This window comes from Gigantopelta aegis, chromosome 10, assembly GCF_016097555.1.
Source record: "Gigantopelta aegis isolate Gae_Host chromosome 10, Gae_host_genome, whole genome shotgun sequence".
NCBI classification, from domain to species: Eukaryota; Metazoa; Mollusca; class Gastropoda; order Neomphalida; family Peltospiridae; genus Gigantopelta; species Gigantopelta aegis.
This window is the reverse complement of record NC_054708.1, coordinates 74,508,455-74,529,295: the sequence shown is the minus strand read 5'-3', so window position 1 is coordinate 74,529,295 and position 20,841 is coordinate 74,508,455. Positions and strand designations below refer to the sequence as shown.

The window sequence follows — 20,841 nt, the reverse complement described above, 5'->3', positions numbered from 1 at the left end:
CTTAAAAGCGCATGCGCTAAAATGTCGAAGTAAACAGAATGTTGTGCAAATTTAGTTTGTTTTGCACCTTAAATTTATGAATTCAGCTCGTTTTGTTTACATATGTGGTTACAACTTATTCATTTATATATACGCGCACAAATTATGCAATCACTGAATGTGCTATATGCAAATGCATTTATAAATTTACTTTCTACCATTACCACTCCCATCTTTTGACAATGGCTGGCAGAACTCAACAAGCAACTCGTCGGCGGAAGCGAACACAGACTCCAGTGTACAGTAGCATTGCTGGGAGCTACGAAGATAAAGACAATGACTTTGTTTGGTAAACAAAATTAAACCTCTTGATCGTTACCAAATACATGTTTTAATTTTTTCCCCCTTTTCTCCCCCCCCCCCCCCCCCCCCCCCCCCCCCCCCCCCACCACACACCCCAACCCCCCCCCCCCCATCATGGAACACTTGGAAAGTCACGGAATTTGAGATTTATAAATCCAGGTCTGGAAAACTAATTTTGGTGTAATACCATCTGCATGGTCTCCCTCCTTTATTATTTTTATTAGGGTCTGGAGAAAACTATAATTTTGGGGGGGGGGGGGGCATGTCTCCCTCTGCAGATATTTGTTTGCATAAGTTCTGAACTGGTTCCAGCTAGAATTAGTCAATTGACTGGTATTTTGTCACCCCACTATTACGTTGCAAGCATAATGCACACAGTTAATCGTACGACTGGTATTGTAATGCTTTTACAGCATTATATTGCACGCAATGCATAGTCTAATCTAAAATGACAAAGCACAAGGCATCTATGCAGGTGCAAACTACAGATCTGGCAACAGACGACATAGAACTAGTCCAAAGGGACGTAGAATGTGTGGTTCTTCTACGTCCGAACCTTGTTACATACCCTATTCTCGGAACTGAACATACAGGTACTTCGACCCCAGGCCGCCATTGTTTGACACGTGACGCGGTGAAGCTTTTCCTTAGTTACCTATGGTTTGATAGTGAAATGAGGCAACTTTAGTCGATCATTTACAGCAGTTAACGGTATCGTGTCGTTTGGCCCTTATTCCCGATCGCCCCGTGTCGTTTCGCCCTCTTTACAGGGACGTTGCAAATCAGATATAGGTTATCCATTTGTAACCCTTTATTAACCATAAACAACATTTATATACATGTATATGTTATTATGTGCAATATTTTAAAGAACCCCTCCCCTCACACCATCCCAGTTCCTACGGGCCTGATGTATTTTGTGGGTTTTTTAAAACGATTTTGTGAGAATATACTCATTTTGGGTACAAACTAAGAGTTCCCCTTAGAAAATCGCATACAGATGTAATCCTTATTACGTTCAACGGTTGTTATTTTTGTATATACATTATTTTGCATACTAATACCACCCCCAATACAATAGGGACGAAACGACTCATAATGGAGGACGAAATGACTCGGGGGGGGGGGGCGAACAAAAATAAGGGCGAAACGACTCGGGGTCGAATAGGAATAAGGACGACTCGCAGTTAACGGCCAAGATGCCTACAAAATGTTTTGCAGTTGGCTGCATAGATCATAATGATGTTAAAAAAATATTGTTTTATAAATTTCAAAAAGATGAGACCAGACACCACTTCTGGTTAGATGCACTAAAACGTGACAAACCTGATGGAACGCCATGGCTTCCTACACAGAATGTGACTGTGTTGAGTTTAATGTTGTTGCTTGTTGACACTAACCGACATTAATAGCAACCAAAATGGTTAAAGCATGTGCAGTGATAAAATTTCCACATTATACTATAAATAAAATACACAATTTCATCAACATCTATGAAAAAAACGAAACGGATGCATCCAGTTCTTGAATTAAAGAGTATACTCGTTTTATCCTCAAATTTGTGTGGTCTTCATTTTTCATTTAATCTAATTTTATAGTAACTTGGACATTCTCTATACTGGTATTTATTTTGCCATACTTCGGCTACTACATCTTATTTATTTATTTATTTTTAATGTTTAAAATAAAAGTATATACCATTAAATTACATATATATAATAATTATAATATAAGTTCTTGCTTAAACTTTAATTATTATAATTTTTTTGCAAATGTGTCTGTAGCAGGCCCGCAGTACGAAAATATAGGTTAAATTTTCTTCTACTCTCTCTCTCTCTCTCTCTCTCTCTCTCTCTCTCTCTCTCTCTCTCTCTCTCTCTCTCTCTCTCTCTCTCTCTCTCTCTCTCTCTCTCTCTCTCTCTCTATATATATATATATATATATATATGTATATGGTTTCTCCCCCACCCTCCAAAGACTATCCCTACTACTAGATATTTTGCCCCTCCCTCCCTTCTACGGACGTGTAATAGCCCAAATGTATAATGTATTAAACCAAAAAGGTATACTTGTATCTCTGAAACTAAAATAATGGACTGTGTTTAGTATTTACTTGGTTCAGAGGGGAAATATATGTGTGTGTGCCTTTGTGTCAGAATATATATATCATGTTTATTTATATATATTTATATATATACATACATACATATAGATATAGATATGTAATAAAAGAAAATAAGTGTACAGTATGTACATGTGTATCACTGTATGTATTTAAAACATTTAAAACAATTTTAAAAAAATTCCTTTTACATGGATCGTGTAAAAGAAAATAATTTCTTTAAAATTGTGGTTTTATATATATATATATACTCTTCAAAAGAAGAAACGCAAAACCACATTGTCGTAACATTTGGAGAATTGATTTAATTATTGAATGGCGAGTCCGATAATTACCAAATGTTGCAGGATTGTTCACAATTCACTCTAGTCCATTGTGAGTAAGTGATAGGACACACCACCAAGGTCAAGGTCATCTGGAGTCAATACCGGGTGTGGCCTCCTCGTGTGTTGACAACTGCCTGGCACCGCCTGCCCATTGAAGCAACCAGAGTACGGATGACGTCCCGGGGGATGGTGGCCCACTCGGCCTGCAAGGCTGCTGCCAGCTCGGGCAGGGTCTGGGGCTGTGGTTGTCGCTGTCGGAGGCGTCAGTCCAACTCGTCCCATAGATGCTCAATTGGGTTCAAATCCGGTGACATCGATGGCCAAGGAAGGACATTAATGTTGTTGTTCTGTAGGAAAGCCGTTGTGAGACGTGCTGTGTGAGGCCTGGCGTTGTCATGTTGGAACACTGCGTTGGCGTTGGCCATAACTGGAACGATGTGTGGCTGGAGGATCTGGTCAATGTAGCCCTGTGCATTCAGGTTGCACTGCACGTAGACCAGGTCAGTTCTGCCAGTGTGTGAGATGGCTGCCCACACCATGACACTACCCCCGCCGAATCTGTCCACTTCCTGCACGCAGTTTGCCGCATAACGTTCACCACGACGCCTATACACGCGACATCTTCCATCATGACGTCGGAGCAGAAATCGGGACTCGTCACTGAACCACACCTGTCTCCATCGCAGTTGAGGCCATTGTCAATGAATCTGGCACCACTGCAGTCGGAGTCGACAGTGTTGTGGTGTTAAGATGACACCTCGAACTGGATTTCTGGCACGAATTCCTACCTCACGTAGGCGGTTCCGTACGGTCTGGTCGGATATCCTGCGCAAACCTGGTATTGCTGCGGCTGTGGAGGTGGCAGTAGTCAATCGTTCCCGAAGGTGGCGTACCCGGATGTAGCGGTCATGCCCGGGGGTAGTTACCCGTGGTCGACCGGATCTAGGGAGGTCACGTGTTGATCCATGTTGCTGGTAACGGTCCCACAGTCTGGAGATGGTGCTTGGGGACACATGGAATGCCCTGGCAATGGCCGTTCTGGATTTGCCTGCGTCTAGTCGGCCGATGGCATTGTTTCTCTGCGGTTCACTGAGACGTGGCATGTCCTGGATTGTCAACTGTCGGCCAGATACAGAGGCCAGGCAAGCGAACATCCTGCACTTTTATACTGTCAGTGTTCATGTAGCACGTGCAGACAACGCACGTGCAGTGGTGACATGGTTTGCACGTGGCTGCATTTTTGCGAATATTCACATTTTGGAACTTTATTGTACAGTAGCTGCGTTTTATCGAATGTAACCATGTTTGGGACATGCAATGACCTTATATTCACAAAGCATGAACCGGTAGGAAACATAAAATCGGAGTTATAACCCATTTGTACCCTTTTGCGTTTCTTTTTTTGAAGAGTATATATATGTGTGTGTACAATCTGCTTTAGTAATTACCTGCAATAAAATGGTCATCTGCCATATCTGATATTTGTTTTCCTTTCTGAAAACACTGACATGGAGAATAATATAGCATTTAACCATCTCATTAATACATTTTCCTTTAATATGCTACATAAGTGCATCTATACAAGAGGTAATTTAACCCAGGTTAAAAGTAACTTAGGTTAAATATGTGTAGTCTAGCAGAAGGCATATTGATATAGATTAGTTTACTAACATTCATGATATTTGCCTCCATCTCCTTTCTCCAGTTGTATATTATCAAAAATTAATTTTGTATGTATTACTTAAATTTTAATTGCAATAACAATTCCAGTACAGCACAAGACTGAACAAGAAAATATCTGCAATATCCACTTTGACTAGATATAAAACACCACCAATATATATATATATATTAAGCATTATTTACTCGCGCAAGTTTTTGTGTTTTATTAATAAATATACCATGTTAAACCCTATTATTAAAACATTTGTATGTTTCTTTGATGAGGTAACACTATATTTTAGTAGGTTGTACACCGTGACATGAAAATAACTGAGGGGAGTTATTAATTGCTCCCCTAACTTAGATTATGGGGGACAATTTATAATATTAATATTCACATGCCAAAGGGAGCTATATATTATTCTCCTTGAACTAATCTCAGGAGCGTGATGGGTAGCTAGAGAGAGATTAAGTCCCCTTAGATGACAATTAATTAAGGTCTGAGGTTGGCTATATTTTAAAATTGCTATTTTCTTTTTGCCTGCATTTAACCGGTAAGGAAGGCCAAAATGAGATAATTTCACCATCTGTAAAAACAAAATCATTTCATTATTTCAAGAAACTGGGGTGTGTTTTTTAAAGAATAAAAGAATGTATTCAGTTGAGAATTTTTACTGTTGCCATTACATCTACAGTATATAATAAAATGACAATAATAATACTGTAATTTAAAGTTGTAAAGTAACAACTTTGCAATTGTTTAATTATATTATAAAAATAATTATCTTGAATCATGCATACAAATTTTATTATTATTCATACAAATTATAGATTTTGTCACCCACATCATAATTATTATAATATTAATAATTATTTGTTGCATCAATTGCATTAACAAAAAAATATATTCTGCCCAACCTGCCTCTGGTCAGATCCCCTCGACATACTAGCTATACGGAAACACTTAGGTAATAAATATAGATTGTACTAATTCAGATTCCCACTGTTCGCTTCTGTTACATGACAACCCAAGCTGCTATAATACTCATAAGACATGCTGCAACTATGTGTTAGCTACAGAAAATAAATGACAATATGCAAGGCATGCAAAAAGTTAATATGATAACTTTATTCTATGTAAAACAGTAATCACTAAGGCTTTGCTTCACCCCCAAAGACCCAGATGATTGGTTACTAGGCTGTGTGACGTCAAGCCGGTTCCGAGAATATGTAGCTGGTATTCAAAACTTGTGGCACCATGTTTCAAACGTTTCTCAACCGAAATAGTGCAACAAATGGACACACAAACCAAAAATGTATAACCTGCTGTACACTACCGTACTCACTAAATCCTGATTGAAGTACTTGTGTCATTATTAACAAAATAAATCTTCCAACGACAACCATAAAAAATCTCCCGCCATTTTAAATATGCTATATCGAGGGAAGCAACTTGCCGTGCACGTTAAGAAAAGTTTTGATATAACATGCCTTGCACTACCATAGAACATGAACTATATTTTCACATTGCCAGACTGGCAATTGCAGCCTGTGCTAGACGTGTTTTAATTTATTTTTATACTGATAATATAATTGGTATTTACAAAAGAAACTGTCGGGGCTTCTAGAATTTTATAAAAATCCACTAGGTATGAATGAGATCAGTGATTTAAAATATTTACTAGCCATGATTAAAAATTCACTAACCCTACATTAAATAAATACAATTTTACTAATAGTAATATCAGATCTATGTCACCTAAAGAGGGAGATTCCTTAGATTGGGGGTGGGAAGAGGGGGCAGGATATTATAATTACAAAATAAGACTTAAATGCAGCATTTGACAAGGTTTTTTTTTTCACTAGCCATCAGGCTAGTTAGTTATAGTAGTTATTTACTAGCCAAACACTGAATATCACTTGCCATGGGAGTGGGGCTACCATAATCTAGAAGCCCTGACTGTATATAAAGATATGAGCGCAGTTAATATATATGGAAAACACATAAGAGTTAAGATCCAGACATGAAAATACATGGTGTCTTTGCCAGACCAAGACACATCATTGGTGTGTTTTGGGTGTAAACTGATTTTAGCAGTGATATTACTGTTTTAATACAAATATCCGCATGTACATGATGTACAAGTTTATCACTGAAATTTAAATGATAATCATGTAGTCATGGAAAGTCCTGGAAAATCAAGTGCATTGTTAAATATAAAAACATTTCCTTCCTTCACTGAGATTTCCTAATACAAAAAGCACGAAAACAGGTTTTCTACCCCAAAACAGTATTTGAGGGTACATAACAAAAACAAAACAGATCATAAGTGCCCATTCTAGGTGGTTATGGGTTTGAAATCTTAAAATTGGACGCTTTATTTCATGTACTTAAAATAATATTTCAGAAAATTATAAAAATGTATCCATTACTTTCCAAAATTTTAATGTTTGTTATTTTATCTTTCGTACCCTCTGGCAAAACCATGGCAATTTTTCACATGCTGCCATTTGGAAGGAATGTTAGTTACTTTTTAACATTCTTTGTACTCTTTAATATAACATACAATTATTTGGAACTTTGTTAAAGATCTTGATGGGTTTTTTCATCTGATTTTGTAATCTTTTTACTAGTTGATAATGAACATTCAAGCCATCATTGTTAATTTTTACTGTAACTTCCTTTTTTTAAATATGCATATTAGAAATTCATTGATATTACTAAGATTATATGTAGAAACAAATGTGGCAGGTTAAAATAAATTATATTGTGCTGCATTAGTCTGTAGTGCTACAGTTGTCATGTAACTTTTAATCAAGTGATAATGTTTTTATTTTCAGCCCTGTATGTTTTGATATTATTGATGAAGCTCATATGACCAAGTGTGGACATACTTTTTGGTGAGTATTATTTTTCTTCATATTTAGTTCTTTGTTTAAGAAATATGTTTCTTTAATTGTTGAAGTTGTTTGTTTCCTCATTATTTATTTGCCATTAATCAGATTTAAAAATGTCGTTTTAATTTAAAAAGGGCTAGCTCTGGCTGAGCAAGATATTTTACCTAATTATCTATTAAATTTTAATATTTGCGGAAACACAATTGATTATTTAATATTTTGTGACAAAATATCAATTATACATTAAATGTCAGTTATTATTATTACTATTTAAAAAAAAATTACATGAAATTATATTACCAAATTAAAATAATATTTGCATATTGTTTCTAAAATTTGAAATTGGTGATAAAAGTAAAAATTAATAAATAAAAATGATGTGTATTGTTTTTAGTTTTTGGTATGTTTTTTCGTTCTATCCTATATAAATGATATATTCTCAGGGCTTCTAGAATTTTATAAAAATCCACTAGCCTTGGGATCAGTGATTTTAAAAATGTACTAGCCATGATTAAAAATTCACTAGCCCTACTTTAAATAAGTACAATTTTACTAATAGTAATAATCAGATATGTCACCTAAATAGGGAGCTTGAACTTTAAAATCCTTACCGGTAGATTGGGGTGGAATGAGAGGGAAGGATATTCATATTTACAAAATATGTAAATGCAGCATTTGACAAGAATTTTTTTCCATTAGCCATTGGGCAAGTTATAGTAATTATTTACTAGCCCATCACTATATATCCCTAGCCATAGGAGTGGGGCTACCATAATCTAGAAGCCCTGATTTTTTAAAATGTGTTTTCACCATTTCCATGTATTTTTAAAACCCTATATGTGACTCTAATGAAATATATGTTTTGTTTGTTTATTTGGATGGTGAAAGTTGTACTATTTGTTTGTTACAGCTACAAGTGTATAAAGAATTGCCTGGAGAAGACAAACAGGTGCCCCAAGTGTAATTACATCATAGAGAGTGCTGATCACACCTATCCCAATTTTACATGTAATCACTTTTATTTTATTATTTGTTTTTTTTCTCAATTGTTTTCTTCAGTATTTTGATTAATGTATAAGAGAAGTTGTGAATTTGAATCTGTTATATATATACATAGCATTTTAATAAATATTTTCTAAAAACAAAACCTAATAAATTAATTAGAAGTGTACCAAATGATAATTTTGCTGTATCCATTGCTTTGAAAAACAATACTATATTCAAGTGAATGTACCAGTATCACATAATTATTCAGAATCAGCATTATTGATGTGAAATATTCATAATGTTCTATAGAGCCAGCTATTTCTTTTGAGTATAATTAGTATAGCTTTGAGTTACCTTGTGTCATATTCTGCCATCTTGCCTGTGCCAGTATTTGTCTTTGTTGTCACATTGATTCATTATACATGAAAGTAATAAGATGTCACATGCATAAATGTTCTTAGATATTTTATGTCATATTTATTCATCCTGTTTGTGGGCCCATTAGGCTATTTCTTGTTCCAGTCAGTGCTTTCACAGCTGGTATAACAAAATTCATGGTATGTACTATCCTGTCTTTGGGATGCTACATATAAAAGATCTCATGCTTATAATCGAAAACAAGTGGCCCATTGCGTTGCAGCAGCAGGTTTCTCCTCATTATTTGGTGTCCAACACCATATTAATTACCATATTATTAAAATGTGTTGAGTGCATCAATAAATAAAACATTTAATATTACCTAATTTAATCATCATCTTGTCAAAATTGGCATCAACAATTAGTAAAATGTTATTAAAAGCTCAGTCGAGTAATGCACTAGTACTAAAAATAAATTCATCAAAATTCTTCAATTTTTTTGTTTAAAATGCCATTGAAAGTCATTTAGTATTATGGAATTTAGTTGCTAACGAAGTATCAGTTCTACATTACATGAACTGTAGGGTTGATCTATCAGTAATGTTTTGTGTTTTGTTCAGTGAACGAGCTGATACTGAAGTACCATGGGAAGTGTATCAGTTCTGAATTACATGAACTGTAGGGTTGATCTATCAGTAATGTCTTGTGTTCTGTTCAGTGAACGAGCTGATACTGAAGTACCGTGGGAAGCAGGATGAGAAGAGGATCAAAACGGAGCAGGCTGCGAGTCCGGGCCCTGCCGACCTGCTGGACATCATCACGGAGGACACTCTGGACCTCGCCAACGTCAACCACCTCCTGGAAGTGCTGGCAAACAAGAAGCAGCAGTTGGAAGCAGTACGTGCACACCACAGTTGATGTCATCTATTCAGGGGGAAAATATACACATTCAGTGCTCACCCTGCCCATTTGCCAAATTAGCCACTTACTCATTTTTATCCAAAGTGGCTACAACTTTTAGTACTTGGCTAATAAAATTTTGTTAGAAGCTTTTAGTAATTTTTTAGAAAATACTCTACATTTCAACACATTTACTAAAACAAGTTTTTTTAGTGTGAGCCTTGCACATTTGAATGTATTAAATAATATTGAAGTATTGTAATTTTAGGAGTGGTATGCACAGCACCATTGAAGAATGATTTTTGAAAAACATTTTAAGTTCCAAGTTATGGAAAATTAAGATGACCTTATGAATTGCTAGTTTAATACAGGGTATGACAATATTTGTTTTAAAGTCACTAGCCACAGGGCTAGTGGGTTTGTAAATTCCACTAGCCCACCAAAATAAAGCACTAGCCCAAATTTCTGATCAATTACAACACACTTTATATATGGCTGAAAAACAATGTTTCAAGGAACCCAACCCCTATAGTACCTAAAAAACCCACCCGGCTGACCTGTTTTCTTTTTATTTATTTACACAAGTATAAATTTTTATTTTTTTTGGTAGTATTATTAGTATTAGTATTATTTAGTGAAAATTTGTCTCAACCTGACCGGTCTTGGTGGCGTCGTGGTAGGCCATCGGTCTACAGGCTGGTAGGTACTGGGTTCGAATCCCAGTCGAGGCATGGGATTTTTAATCCAGATACCGACTCCAAACCCTGAATGATTGCTCCGCAAGGCTCAATGGGTAGGTGTAAACCACTTGCACCGACCAGTGATCCATAACTGGTTCAACAGAGGCCATGGTTTGTGCTATCCTGCCTGTGGGAAGCGCAAATAAAAGATCCCTTGCTGCTAATCAGAAAGAGTAGCCCATGTAGTGGCGACAGCGGGTTTCCTCTCAAAAAACTGTGTGGTCCTTAACCATATGTCTGTCGCCATATAACCGTCAATAAAAAATGTTGAGTGCGTCGTTAAATAAAACATTCTTTCTTTCTTTGTCTCAACCTGAATGAAGTTTCAAAAATAAATTAATAATTTAGTTTTTTTTTGTTGTCAAATTTAATCCTAAATCAATTTTCCCGTTTTCGCTCAGTTGCTCAAATAGTCAACAGGGCAATATATCCCATGTCCGACATATCAACAAATATACTGAAAGGATTTAACTACCGTATATTGCCGTGTATTAGCCGACTCCTTGTATAAGCCGACCTCTTAGTTTGACCCTAAATATCAAGTACAAAATCGGCATCGTGTATAAGCCGAAGTCATCTTTTGTCCAGTTGTATGTTGTATTGGTTTCAATAATACTGTCAACAAATAGACTTATGCTTTTCTTTTTCATTGTATTTTTTCCCCTTTAATTATTAAAGACACGGTAATGCTAACGTCTTCTGTGCCGTGCAAAAATAATTTAGCACCGATAAATCATAACAGGAAAATAAACAATTCAAGCTGTAACAACATATCATTGCACACAAGTAATTAAATTATTCAATGGACAGCAAATAATAAACTCATTAAGGCATGTTTAATCCCTGTTTTCCCCTCCATACAGAAAAACGATTCTGTGGTCCATGGCTGTTGTTTACACACAATTGTGTAATCCAATCAAATAAGAGCTTACAAAATGATATAGACAGAGGTGTCAAACAAAGATGCGGAACACGTTTTTACCATTGAAATGACAATAAAACAAGTAATTTTTATTATTATTCATCAAACTATTAATGCATTCAAGAACAAAAAACTACATAATATTGCATGATGGGGTGTATTATTTATATTGTGCACAAATTATTGTTACATAAGCTGTGAAAGGCTGTACGGGTCTGATCAAAAATTTGTAAGTCGGGGTCGGGAGTGTTTTCGATCGGAATTTTATGAACCAATTTGTTGCCTCCATGTATAAGCCGACTCTTTTCTTTTGGAAAGTATTTCTAGACTTCAAAAGTCGGCTAATACACGGCAATATACGGTAGTTAATTGATAGACAAAAAACGTATTATCGTGTACAGATGTGTAACGTTATCAAACAGGTAAAGCCAGCTGTGGTTCATGATTGCCAACATCCCTATCGCAAGTAAGCGAGGTATTAAATTAGAAGACAATAGATAAATAAGACAAACACAGTAATTCTGAACATGACTGGGGTTGTACTTCAGTTATACTAGCCTGTTAATTAATTGGGACTGGCCATTCACACCTTAGTTACTTTGTTGACATATGAGAGATTTTACTACCACGTGACTTGTACAAACCAATCAAAACATGTATTTTATTATGGTTGTTACCTGTCCATGAAACGAAAAGAAAAGAAAAGAAAGTCTGTATGGTGTGTGTATTGTTGTAATTGACGATGTAGAAACTTCTTGTTACTGCATTTTATAGAAATCCAGTTTGTTGAATATTAATATATACTTATTGATATGCTGACATTATGTGATGACCAATGTCAAATGTACGTCGGTGGAGGAAAAACATTGTGAGCTAGTGGTGTTTTGTTTATTTGTTTTTTTATATCCACTAGCCCATCGGGCTACTGGTTTTGCATTTGTCACTAGCCCTGTGTTAAAAAGTACTAGCCCAGGGCATCGGGCTAGCGGATTTGTCGAACTCTGTTTAATAACCTTAAAGCTGTTTAATTTTCATATTCTTTTGGTTTTTTATATCCACTAGCCCATCGGGCTACTGGTTTTGCATTTGTCACTAGCCCTGTGTTAAAAAGTACTAGCCCAGGGCATCGGGCTAGCGGATTTGTCGAACTCTGTTTAATAACCTTAAAGCTGTTTAATTTTCATATTCTTTTGTTTTTTGTTTCTGTAGTTGCAGAGCTAGCTGTGGCACTTGCAAATTTGCCAGTTGTGAATTTTAAAAACAATTTCCGAGTTTTGTTGAAATTTGGCAAACTAATTTTGTAATAATTGATATTTTGTTGAAAAATAAATGGATTTTTGCAATTTTTAAAGTTCAAGTTTAATTTGGCATTATTTTCTGCTCACCCAGAGATATCCCTGAATTTTTAATGTTTTTGTAGTTTTAATTGAAAACTAAATTTCCCTGCAACATTTCTGGTGGTAATCCTTAGTTTATTTCAACTTCAGTAGTTGTGTTTGAAATGTCATCTGGAAATGTGCCCTTTTGTTTAGACTGTAAGTTGTAGAATACCATTTTATGTAACAAAGTAATAACTGTTGGCAGTATCTTTTTATTTTTTAGAAGTGCCAGGATTATATTTATTTTCTGTTCTTGTTTTAGGATGGTAAACTTGCAGAGAATTGTATACTCAAGGAATTTCTTCAACAAGTAAAACAAAGGAAACAGGAGGTAATTTATTTTTCAGCTGTGTAGTTTTAGATACTTAATGATAACACCATGCTGTAAATAATACTGTCAAATCTGTTATTAAGATTACAAAGAAAACTACAATATTATTTACTATTAATTTAATTGATAAGAATGGCATTTGTGATAATAGCAGATTTTTTCTGTCATTCTCAGCAGTTTATATAGACCTTTCCCACCAAAATATTACTGATAAATTTATATTTTACATTACATTTTGTTTTCATTTGGAAATACAGTCAAACTTCGATAACTCAAATTTGAGGGAGGTAGAGTTTTTGAAATTTATGTAGCACACGTCAGAACTGAAATTGCTTTGCTGGTGGTGAATTTTGTTTTGATATTGTAAGAAACGAGCTGTGCACTGCCTCGTCCCAAGCTCAGAACATTTAGCATTTCCTGTGGAACGTACTAACAAATTGCAATACTGATTGCCAATTACCATTAAGCATATTTATTTTTAAATATATAAAAAATGAACAATAATAAAGTTCTTAGTTTAACAAGGTCCACTCGTTTGAAAGCAAAAACAGACACCATTAACAGTTATTACTACTGTTCTTCGACGTACAGTGACCAGACTCTGTAATTATTTATTAACATTGTGACTATTGCAGGCGATGTCATGCCAGTCGACACTGTATACAGTGCATTCCCCAATTCAATGGGTAGGACATAGTCCAGTGGTAAAGCGCTCGCTTGATGCGCAATCGTTTCGCGATCGATCCCCATCAGTGGGCCCATTGGGCTATTTCTCACTCCAGCCAGTGCACCACGACTGGTACATCAAAGGCCGTGGTATGTGCTATCTTGTCTATGGGATGGTGCATATAAAAGATACCTTGCTGCTAATCGAAAAGAGTAGCCCATGAAGTGGTGACAGCGGGTTTCCTTCCTCAATATCTGTGTGGTCCTTAATCATATGTCTGATGCCATATAACCGTAAATAAAATGTGTTGAGTGCATCATTAAATAAACCATTTCCTTTCCATTTCCCCAATTCATATTTCTGGCCAATTTGCACATGACATTCACCGGAAACCATTTATTAACAGGAAACTGAAGACAACTCAGCCTCCTGTGTCTTTAGATTTTTAATTTTCAGTGGAAAATACTTTGGAATTTTGAGTTAAAAAGTGGTTTTCAGCAAGTATTTTCACTTGACAACAATTGCAGCACGACAGTCATTTTCAGGGATTGATAGCTGATTGTGACAGCTATTTTGATAATAAATTTGATCGTTTTATCAACAGCGAAAATCACCAAATATTAGGATATTCGTCATTTGTTTTTTAATAAAATATTCTCGTCAGAAAGCCACTATTATTGAGAATAATGGACATAAATACTGGACAGCTGGCCACAAATGCGTGTAAGTAAATGCGACTTTTTCAATTTTTTGTCTAATTTTAATCAACATTAACTGATCTAAAATATCATAAAAATTGTAAAAATATACGAAAATAATACTTACCGATTCAAATATGAACTTTATTTTATGTATTTATAAAACATTCAAGTCAATATATGTGAGTAAAATTTTTAAACTTGTACCCACTCAACGTGGTTTTTGTCAAAAATTAATCCAGTAGTCTGAAGGTTAAGTAACGAGTCCCTCCGCCATGTACAGTGTACAAGCACCGACAACCAAACATAGTCTTCGTTTTGATTAGCCCGTGATCTATTATTCTGTAATTAACATCTGAATCCTCGACAGCCAAAACCAGCTGAGAAACTTGTGTTTCTCTTCGCTGACAATTGATTCTTCTTTAAAACTACTACCGGCCGTGGTAGCTTGAGTTTTGGAAGTGCTATATTCAATTAAATGTCTGTAGTGGGACCAAAAAATTAGTTTGAGGGATTGAGTTTTCAAAGTCTGTTATTACTAGTTTGTATAACAATTTGGCTGGAACTGTCACTTCATTTTGAGAAATTGAAGTTTGAGTTATCGAAGTTGGACTGTATTTTTCATATTTGTCCATATTTAGTACATATAGACATAATTAACAATTCAATTTTTGTTTTAATTTGCAGCATCTTGAACAATTGACAAGAGAAATTGCTCTATTGGATGAAGATACAAGTAGAATTGATGTGAGTTTTTTTTTTTTATAATGTTTTATTCTTTTTTTTAGCTCTTTTGTTGTTTTCCCCACTTTTCGCTTTGTTAAATCTTCGGCTGAACTACCTAAATCACGAATGATCACAGGAAGATGGGAAGCAACAGAATTTTTGTCTCACCTCAATGAATTCAGATGGCACACCTTTCCAGCAGTGACATCATCTTCTGTATTTGGCTCTTTGTTAAGTTTTCAAGTTGAGCTCCAATTCTTATAAACTATAAGTTCTCCTATTCTCCTTTGTCCAGACAGAAATTGTGAAAACATTACAATGACAGATTCACCTATACCGACTTCTCTCAGATCTCCTAAGACAAAAAGCATGTAATTTTGAGTCTGTTGCCAATTTGCTTTTGTATGGAATATTCTCCAAGAGGGGTGGAAGGATGTGACGTAATCTAACAACGTCATGACATGCATTGTGGTATAATGCAATCGTGATGACGTCATGTTAATTACATTACATACTTCCGGGTCTCTTGAACAGGATTGCATAAACAACATTTTAATTGGCAGACAGAAAAAAAATTGCATGTTTTTTGTCCTAGGAGATATCAGCGAAGTCAGTATAGGTGACATGGTTACAATACACAATTTCTCTCTGGACAAAATGTGGGGGAAAATGAAAAGGAGATTTTATCGTAGTTGTTAACAATGTGGTTCAGACTTTAGATCAGTGAAACCTGAGTTATTGTTGCACCTGTGGATGTCCCAAGTAATTTTTGTGAAAATATTATGTGAAATTCTTTTGTGGAAGGCAACACATTTGATTTTACTGAAGTCTTGTTAACATTTCCTTTGTAGTGGGTCTGCTTCATTTATATTTGTATTATTAATGCAACAGATTAGAAACTAGATATGGGACATTTGTTCTATTTATGTTTCAGAACATAATAACCGAACATCAGCAGAAAAACACAGTTAGCCCTGTGAGTATGCCAGTATACGTATACTTTGGAACTCAATTTTGCTCATATTTTTAAGATATTTTGCTGCATGTTATTAATTATTTGCATTATTGTTGAGACTAGTGCATTACTGTGGTTTAGACCGATTACCTTCTCAGTTATTAATATGTAACCAAATGAGATGTGATGGTAGGACTTACTTTACAGTGAATCTCCTAAACCGGACACGGTTGGGACAAAGTAAAAAGTTTTTTTTTTTTTAAGGGGGATCAGAATTAGAGGGGTTCTGTTACTAATATTTAAAAAGGAGCTGTTAAAAAAAAAAGTCTGGTTTTGAGAAATTCTAGTTTATTCTAAGAGGTTTCACTGTATTTATGGCTTTTTAAAATGAAAATTTAACATTTGTTATCTTTAAATCAGACAACATTCATTGACCCTGTTGTTCTTTGATTTCTGTTCAGCAGGACCACTTGGTACCAAGTGGATTTGATGTCAGGCCCTCAATCTCAGAAATCACCAGCCAGGATGGATTTAATGGAAGCAAAAATGTAAGAAATCATCTTCCCATGTCTTTCAGTTATGTTGGTGCTGTTAGAACTTGGTCCTGGATATGAACAAAGAATTACAAATCACAGTGGTGAATTAATGAAGAGAGAATATTTAGTTATTAGGTCTTTTTTATGAAAATGTATGGGTTAGCCATTTACTTACACCCTACAGTCATTACAATAAGAAGAGCAGAGATACATTTTTAATTAAGATTAATGAAATTTTATTATGGTCATACAAGTTGATTAAATGCTTACTGAACTTACTTAATCTGCTCCAAAAGCATTTTAATCAGTATAAATAAAAATGTACGTACCTTGGAAACTGGATTCTTATGTTATAAATTTGTAATTTTCCTACTGATTAATCGTGTGCTACATACGTTGTGATTTAAAATGTGGATTCTTATGTTATAAATTTGTAATTTCCCCACTTGTTAATCGTGTGCTACATACGTTGTGATTTAAAATGTGGATTCTTATGTTATAAATTTGTAATTTCCCCACTTGTTAATCGTGTGCTGCATACGTTGTGATTTAAAATGTGGCTTTTTATGTCATTAAATTTGTCATTTCCCCATTCTTTAATCGTGTGCTATATATGTTGTGATTTAAAATGTGGATTCATATGTTATAAATTTGTCATTTTCACACTGATTAATCGTGTGCTACATACGTTGTGTTCAGTCTGGCAGGTTGTGGACTCAGAGCAGCATGGGGTCGAGAAGGAAGAAGATCAGCCAACACTTCGAGGACCTGGAACAGTGCTACTTCTCTACACGCTTGAAACACATGGCCACAGGTAGCACAGTCCTCTCACAATCAAACACAGAGGGGGTGGGATGTAGCTCAGTCAGTTGAGAGCTCAACTGAGGTGATTGCATCGCAGGATCGATCTACCTCGATGGATTCATTCAACTGATTGAGGTTTTTTCTCATTCTAACCAGTATACCACAACTGGTCAAAGGCTGTAGTATGTGCTTTTCTGTCTGTGGAAAAGTGCATATAAAAGAACCCTTGCTACTAATGGGAAAATGCAGTGGGTTTCGTCTCTAAGAGTGTCAGTTAACAAATGTTTGACATCCAATAGGCAATGATTGATTAATCAATGTACTCTAGTGGTGTCATTAAACCAAACCAGCCTCGGTGGCATCATGGTTAGGCCATCGGTCTACAGGCTGGTAGGTACTGGGTTCGGATCCCAGTCGAGGCATGGGATTTTTAATCCAGATACCTACTCCAAAAACTGAGTGAGTGCTCCGCATGGCTCAATGGGTAGGTGTAAACCACTTGCACTGACCAGTGATCCATAACTGGTTCAACAAAGGCCATGGTTTGTGCTATCCTGCTTGTGGGAAGCACAAATAAAAGATCCCTTGCTGCTAATCAGAAAGAGTAGCCCATGTAGTGGCAACAGCGGGTTTCCTCTCAAAATCTGTGTGGTTCTTAACCATATGTCTGACGCCATATTACCGTAAATAAAATGTGTTGAGTGCATCGTTAAATAAAACATTTCTTTCTTTCTTTCTTTCGTTAAACCAAACAAACTTCAAACACAAAGGGCTATCTGTTTAATAAAGGGCGTTTTTGTTGTGCGATTTGTCACATGCAATCAAATGTACTGTTAGAACTAAGTCATGTTAGAACATGTCCTGTTTCTCACGACAAGTCTGATAATAACACCACTTAAAACATCCGTACCTTTTAAACAACAGCTATTTGGTGTCTGACATATGGTGTTATTTTTTTTAAACTGCATTTGTGATTGACTGAATTCTTGTTCCAGCCAGTGCTCCACAACTGGTGTAACAAAGGCCGTGGTATGTGCTACCCTGTTGGGGATTGTGCATATAGAAGATCCCTGGTTGCTAATCGAAAAGAGTAGCGACAGCAGGTTTCCTCTCTCAATATCTGTGTGCTCCATAACCATATGTCTGACGCCATATAACCATAAATAAAATGTGTTAAGTGTGTCGTTAAATCAAACATTTTCTTTCTTCCTTCATGATTGGCTGAGAATTTGTTCTCGTCACACTACCAGCTGAGGTAGTGTGGGCTTTGAGAACAAGAAAGCATTCACAAGATACATTTTTGCTTTTCAAAACTTTCAGTAATGCATTTCTATGAGGTCACTATGGTGTCATAGCTTACAACAGTTTTACGATAACATAGGACTAAGAGTACTTCCTAAATCTCTAGCCTGGTGAACAAATACAGAACTGACAGTGAAAACAAATTGAATGGAGTGATTAATTGCACCCCTTACTTGGATTATTGCGAGCCATTTAAGATATTACTATATTGATGCCATATAAATTCACATGCTAAGGGGAGCAAAAAATTACTTTCCTTGAACTAGTTTCAGGGAAGTGATGGGGAGCGAGAGTGATTGCCTGCAACACCATCATCTCTTTTTATTGCTGGTTATACAGATTAAGTAGGAGGGTTGAGTGCCACTGTTTTACGACAATAGTTTAGTTTTTATAGTGTATGTGGGTGGGATGTAATATAGTGGTAAAGTGTCTGCCTGATGCGCGATCAGTCTACAATCAATTCACGTCATTAGGCCCATTGAGTACTTCTCGTTCCAGCCGTGGTATGTGCCATCCTATCTGTGGGATGGTGCATATAAAATGTAGCGGGTTTCCTATCTAAGACTGTATGTCAAAATTACCAAATGTCTATGTTTAATAAATCGGTGTGCTCTAGTGTTGTCATTAAACAAAACAAACTTTCACTTTCATTTTGTATGTTACCTCTTTATTAGCACTGTTTTAATTTACTCAGGTGATGAATCCAGCGATGGCCTCATGGAGTTCACAGAGAGTCTGTCCAAGTTCACCAAATTCTCATCATTCCGTCCACTGGCAACACTTAGCTACGCCGTTGACTTATTCAGTGGAGGATCAAGTATTGTTTCAAGGTGCATTCAGTGTTTATTCTGCTTTTGCCAACTTAGATTTGTTTGATACATCATATGAAAGGATGCTTAAAATGTAGATTTAAAATTTAATTTTTTCATTAAAACTGTTAAAGGAACAGACCCTAGTTTCAGCCCATGAAAATGCACACTAAGTTTAGTTAATCTGCAAACATTTGGATAACGTTACAATTGAGTGAAACATGAGTTTGTGATTTTGAAATGGTGAAATACCTCTATAATTTTAGACTAATAATCAACTCTATAACTGTTACTTCTCACACGCACATGCGTTTTTAAAAATATGAGGAATGCATTTTATGATATTAAAAACACCAGGATGACCAAAAACATTTTGAATGTACAGAAATGGATACTATAAACAATAAAATCTTAAGTAAATTATGATTTCAGTTATAAAAAAAGGCTATAATAGTCACAAATATGCTTGAGTGTTTAAAAACTAGGATATGTCTCTTTAATAATGAACAAAAGTGTGGTTTTCTTTTTTTCAAATTTTGTGGTGGGGTGATATTTAAAACACTTTAATATTTAAAATTTTTATATGTAATTAACATTTTACTTTACACTTTATTCTGCTTTCAGCATTGAGTTTGATAGAGACTGTGATTATTTTGCAATTGCTGGGGTTACCAAGAAAATCAAGGTTTGTTTATCCACAAGCATGTCGTAGCTTCATTAATATCAAAGAAAAGCATTTAAGGAAACTCAGCTTTTTATCCATTTTCAGCTTTTTATTTTCATTGAATAATTTGCACAAAGTGGACTGAATTTTAAATGCTTAAAAATGGCCATTATTTAGCTGTGGTGTAGAGCTTTTAGCTTTTTAAAGATAATTTCAGCTTTTATTTTCAATTGATGGTGGTGAGAGAGCAACAACAAAATATGTTATTACAAAAGTTATGTTATAAGAACTGTAAACATCAAAGTTTTGTTGAGTTTGTTGTGATAAGCAGGTGTAAATCTTCTCTTTTTTTAAGTTAAGATTTATGAAAGAAAAAAAAGAAAAATTTGTTTAACACCCAAAATGAATAATAATCAGAATTTTTGTTTGCGACTTCGGTTTTGCAGGTCTATGAGTATGGTACAGTGATCAAAGATGCAGTAGATATACATTACCCAGTCATAGAGATGGTCTGCAATTCTAAAATAAGGTTTGTTCATCAGGGGTAATTGATATTGGACATATTTGGGGGGTTTTGGGGTTTTTTTATCCAGCAGACATTTTCTAGTTCTTTTTAATATGTTGTCTTTTCTTCTTATTTACTAGTAAAATATTAGTAAACCCATTTCTTTAATATCCCATTATTCTATGGGTAGAGCGGTAAATGCACATATG

General features: G+C 35.4%; 1 protein-coding gene across 2 annotated transcripts in view; it reads left to right on the top strand.

Annotated features, from left to right (window-relative positions):
* The first annotated feature begins 29 nt into the window (after positions 1-29).
* Positions 30-20,841, top strand: part of LOC121383237 (E3 ubiquitin-protein ligase COP1-like) — a 42,924-nt gene continuing 22,112 nt past the window's right edge. The window contains exons 1-12 of one of the 2 annotated variants that reach the window (XM_041513131.1): positions 30-328; positions 7,294-7,353; positions 8,261-8,358; positions 9,413-9,591; positions 12,898-12,966; positions 15,019-15,078; positions 15,992-16,033; positions 16,477-16,560; positions 17,248-17,362; positions 19,349-19,484; positions 20,088-20,148; positions 20,574-20,656. In XM_041513131.1, the coding sequence (XP_041369065.1) occupies positions 222-328; positions 7,294-7,353; positions 8,261-8,358; positions 9,413-9,591; positions 12,898-12,966; positions 15,019-15,078; positions 15,992-16,033; positions 16,477-16,560; positions 17,248-17,362; positions 19,349-19,484; positions 20,088-20,148; positions 20,574-20,656 (1,094 nt within the window). In that variant the 5' untranslated portion in view covers positions 30-221. Of the gene's footprint in view, positions 329-7,293; positions 7,354-8,260; positions 8,359-9,412; positions 9,592-12,897; positions 12,967-15,018; positions 15,079-15,991; positions 16,034-16,473; positions 16,561-17,247; positions 17,363-19,348; positions 19,485-20,087; positions 20,149-20,573; positions 20,657-20,841 lie in introns of both variants that reach the window. The other variant, XM_041513130.1, reaches the window with a different exon arrangement.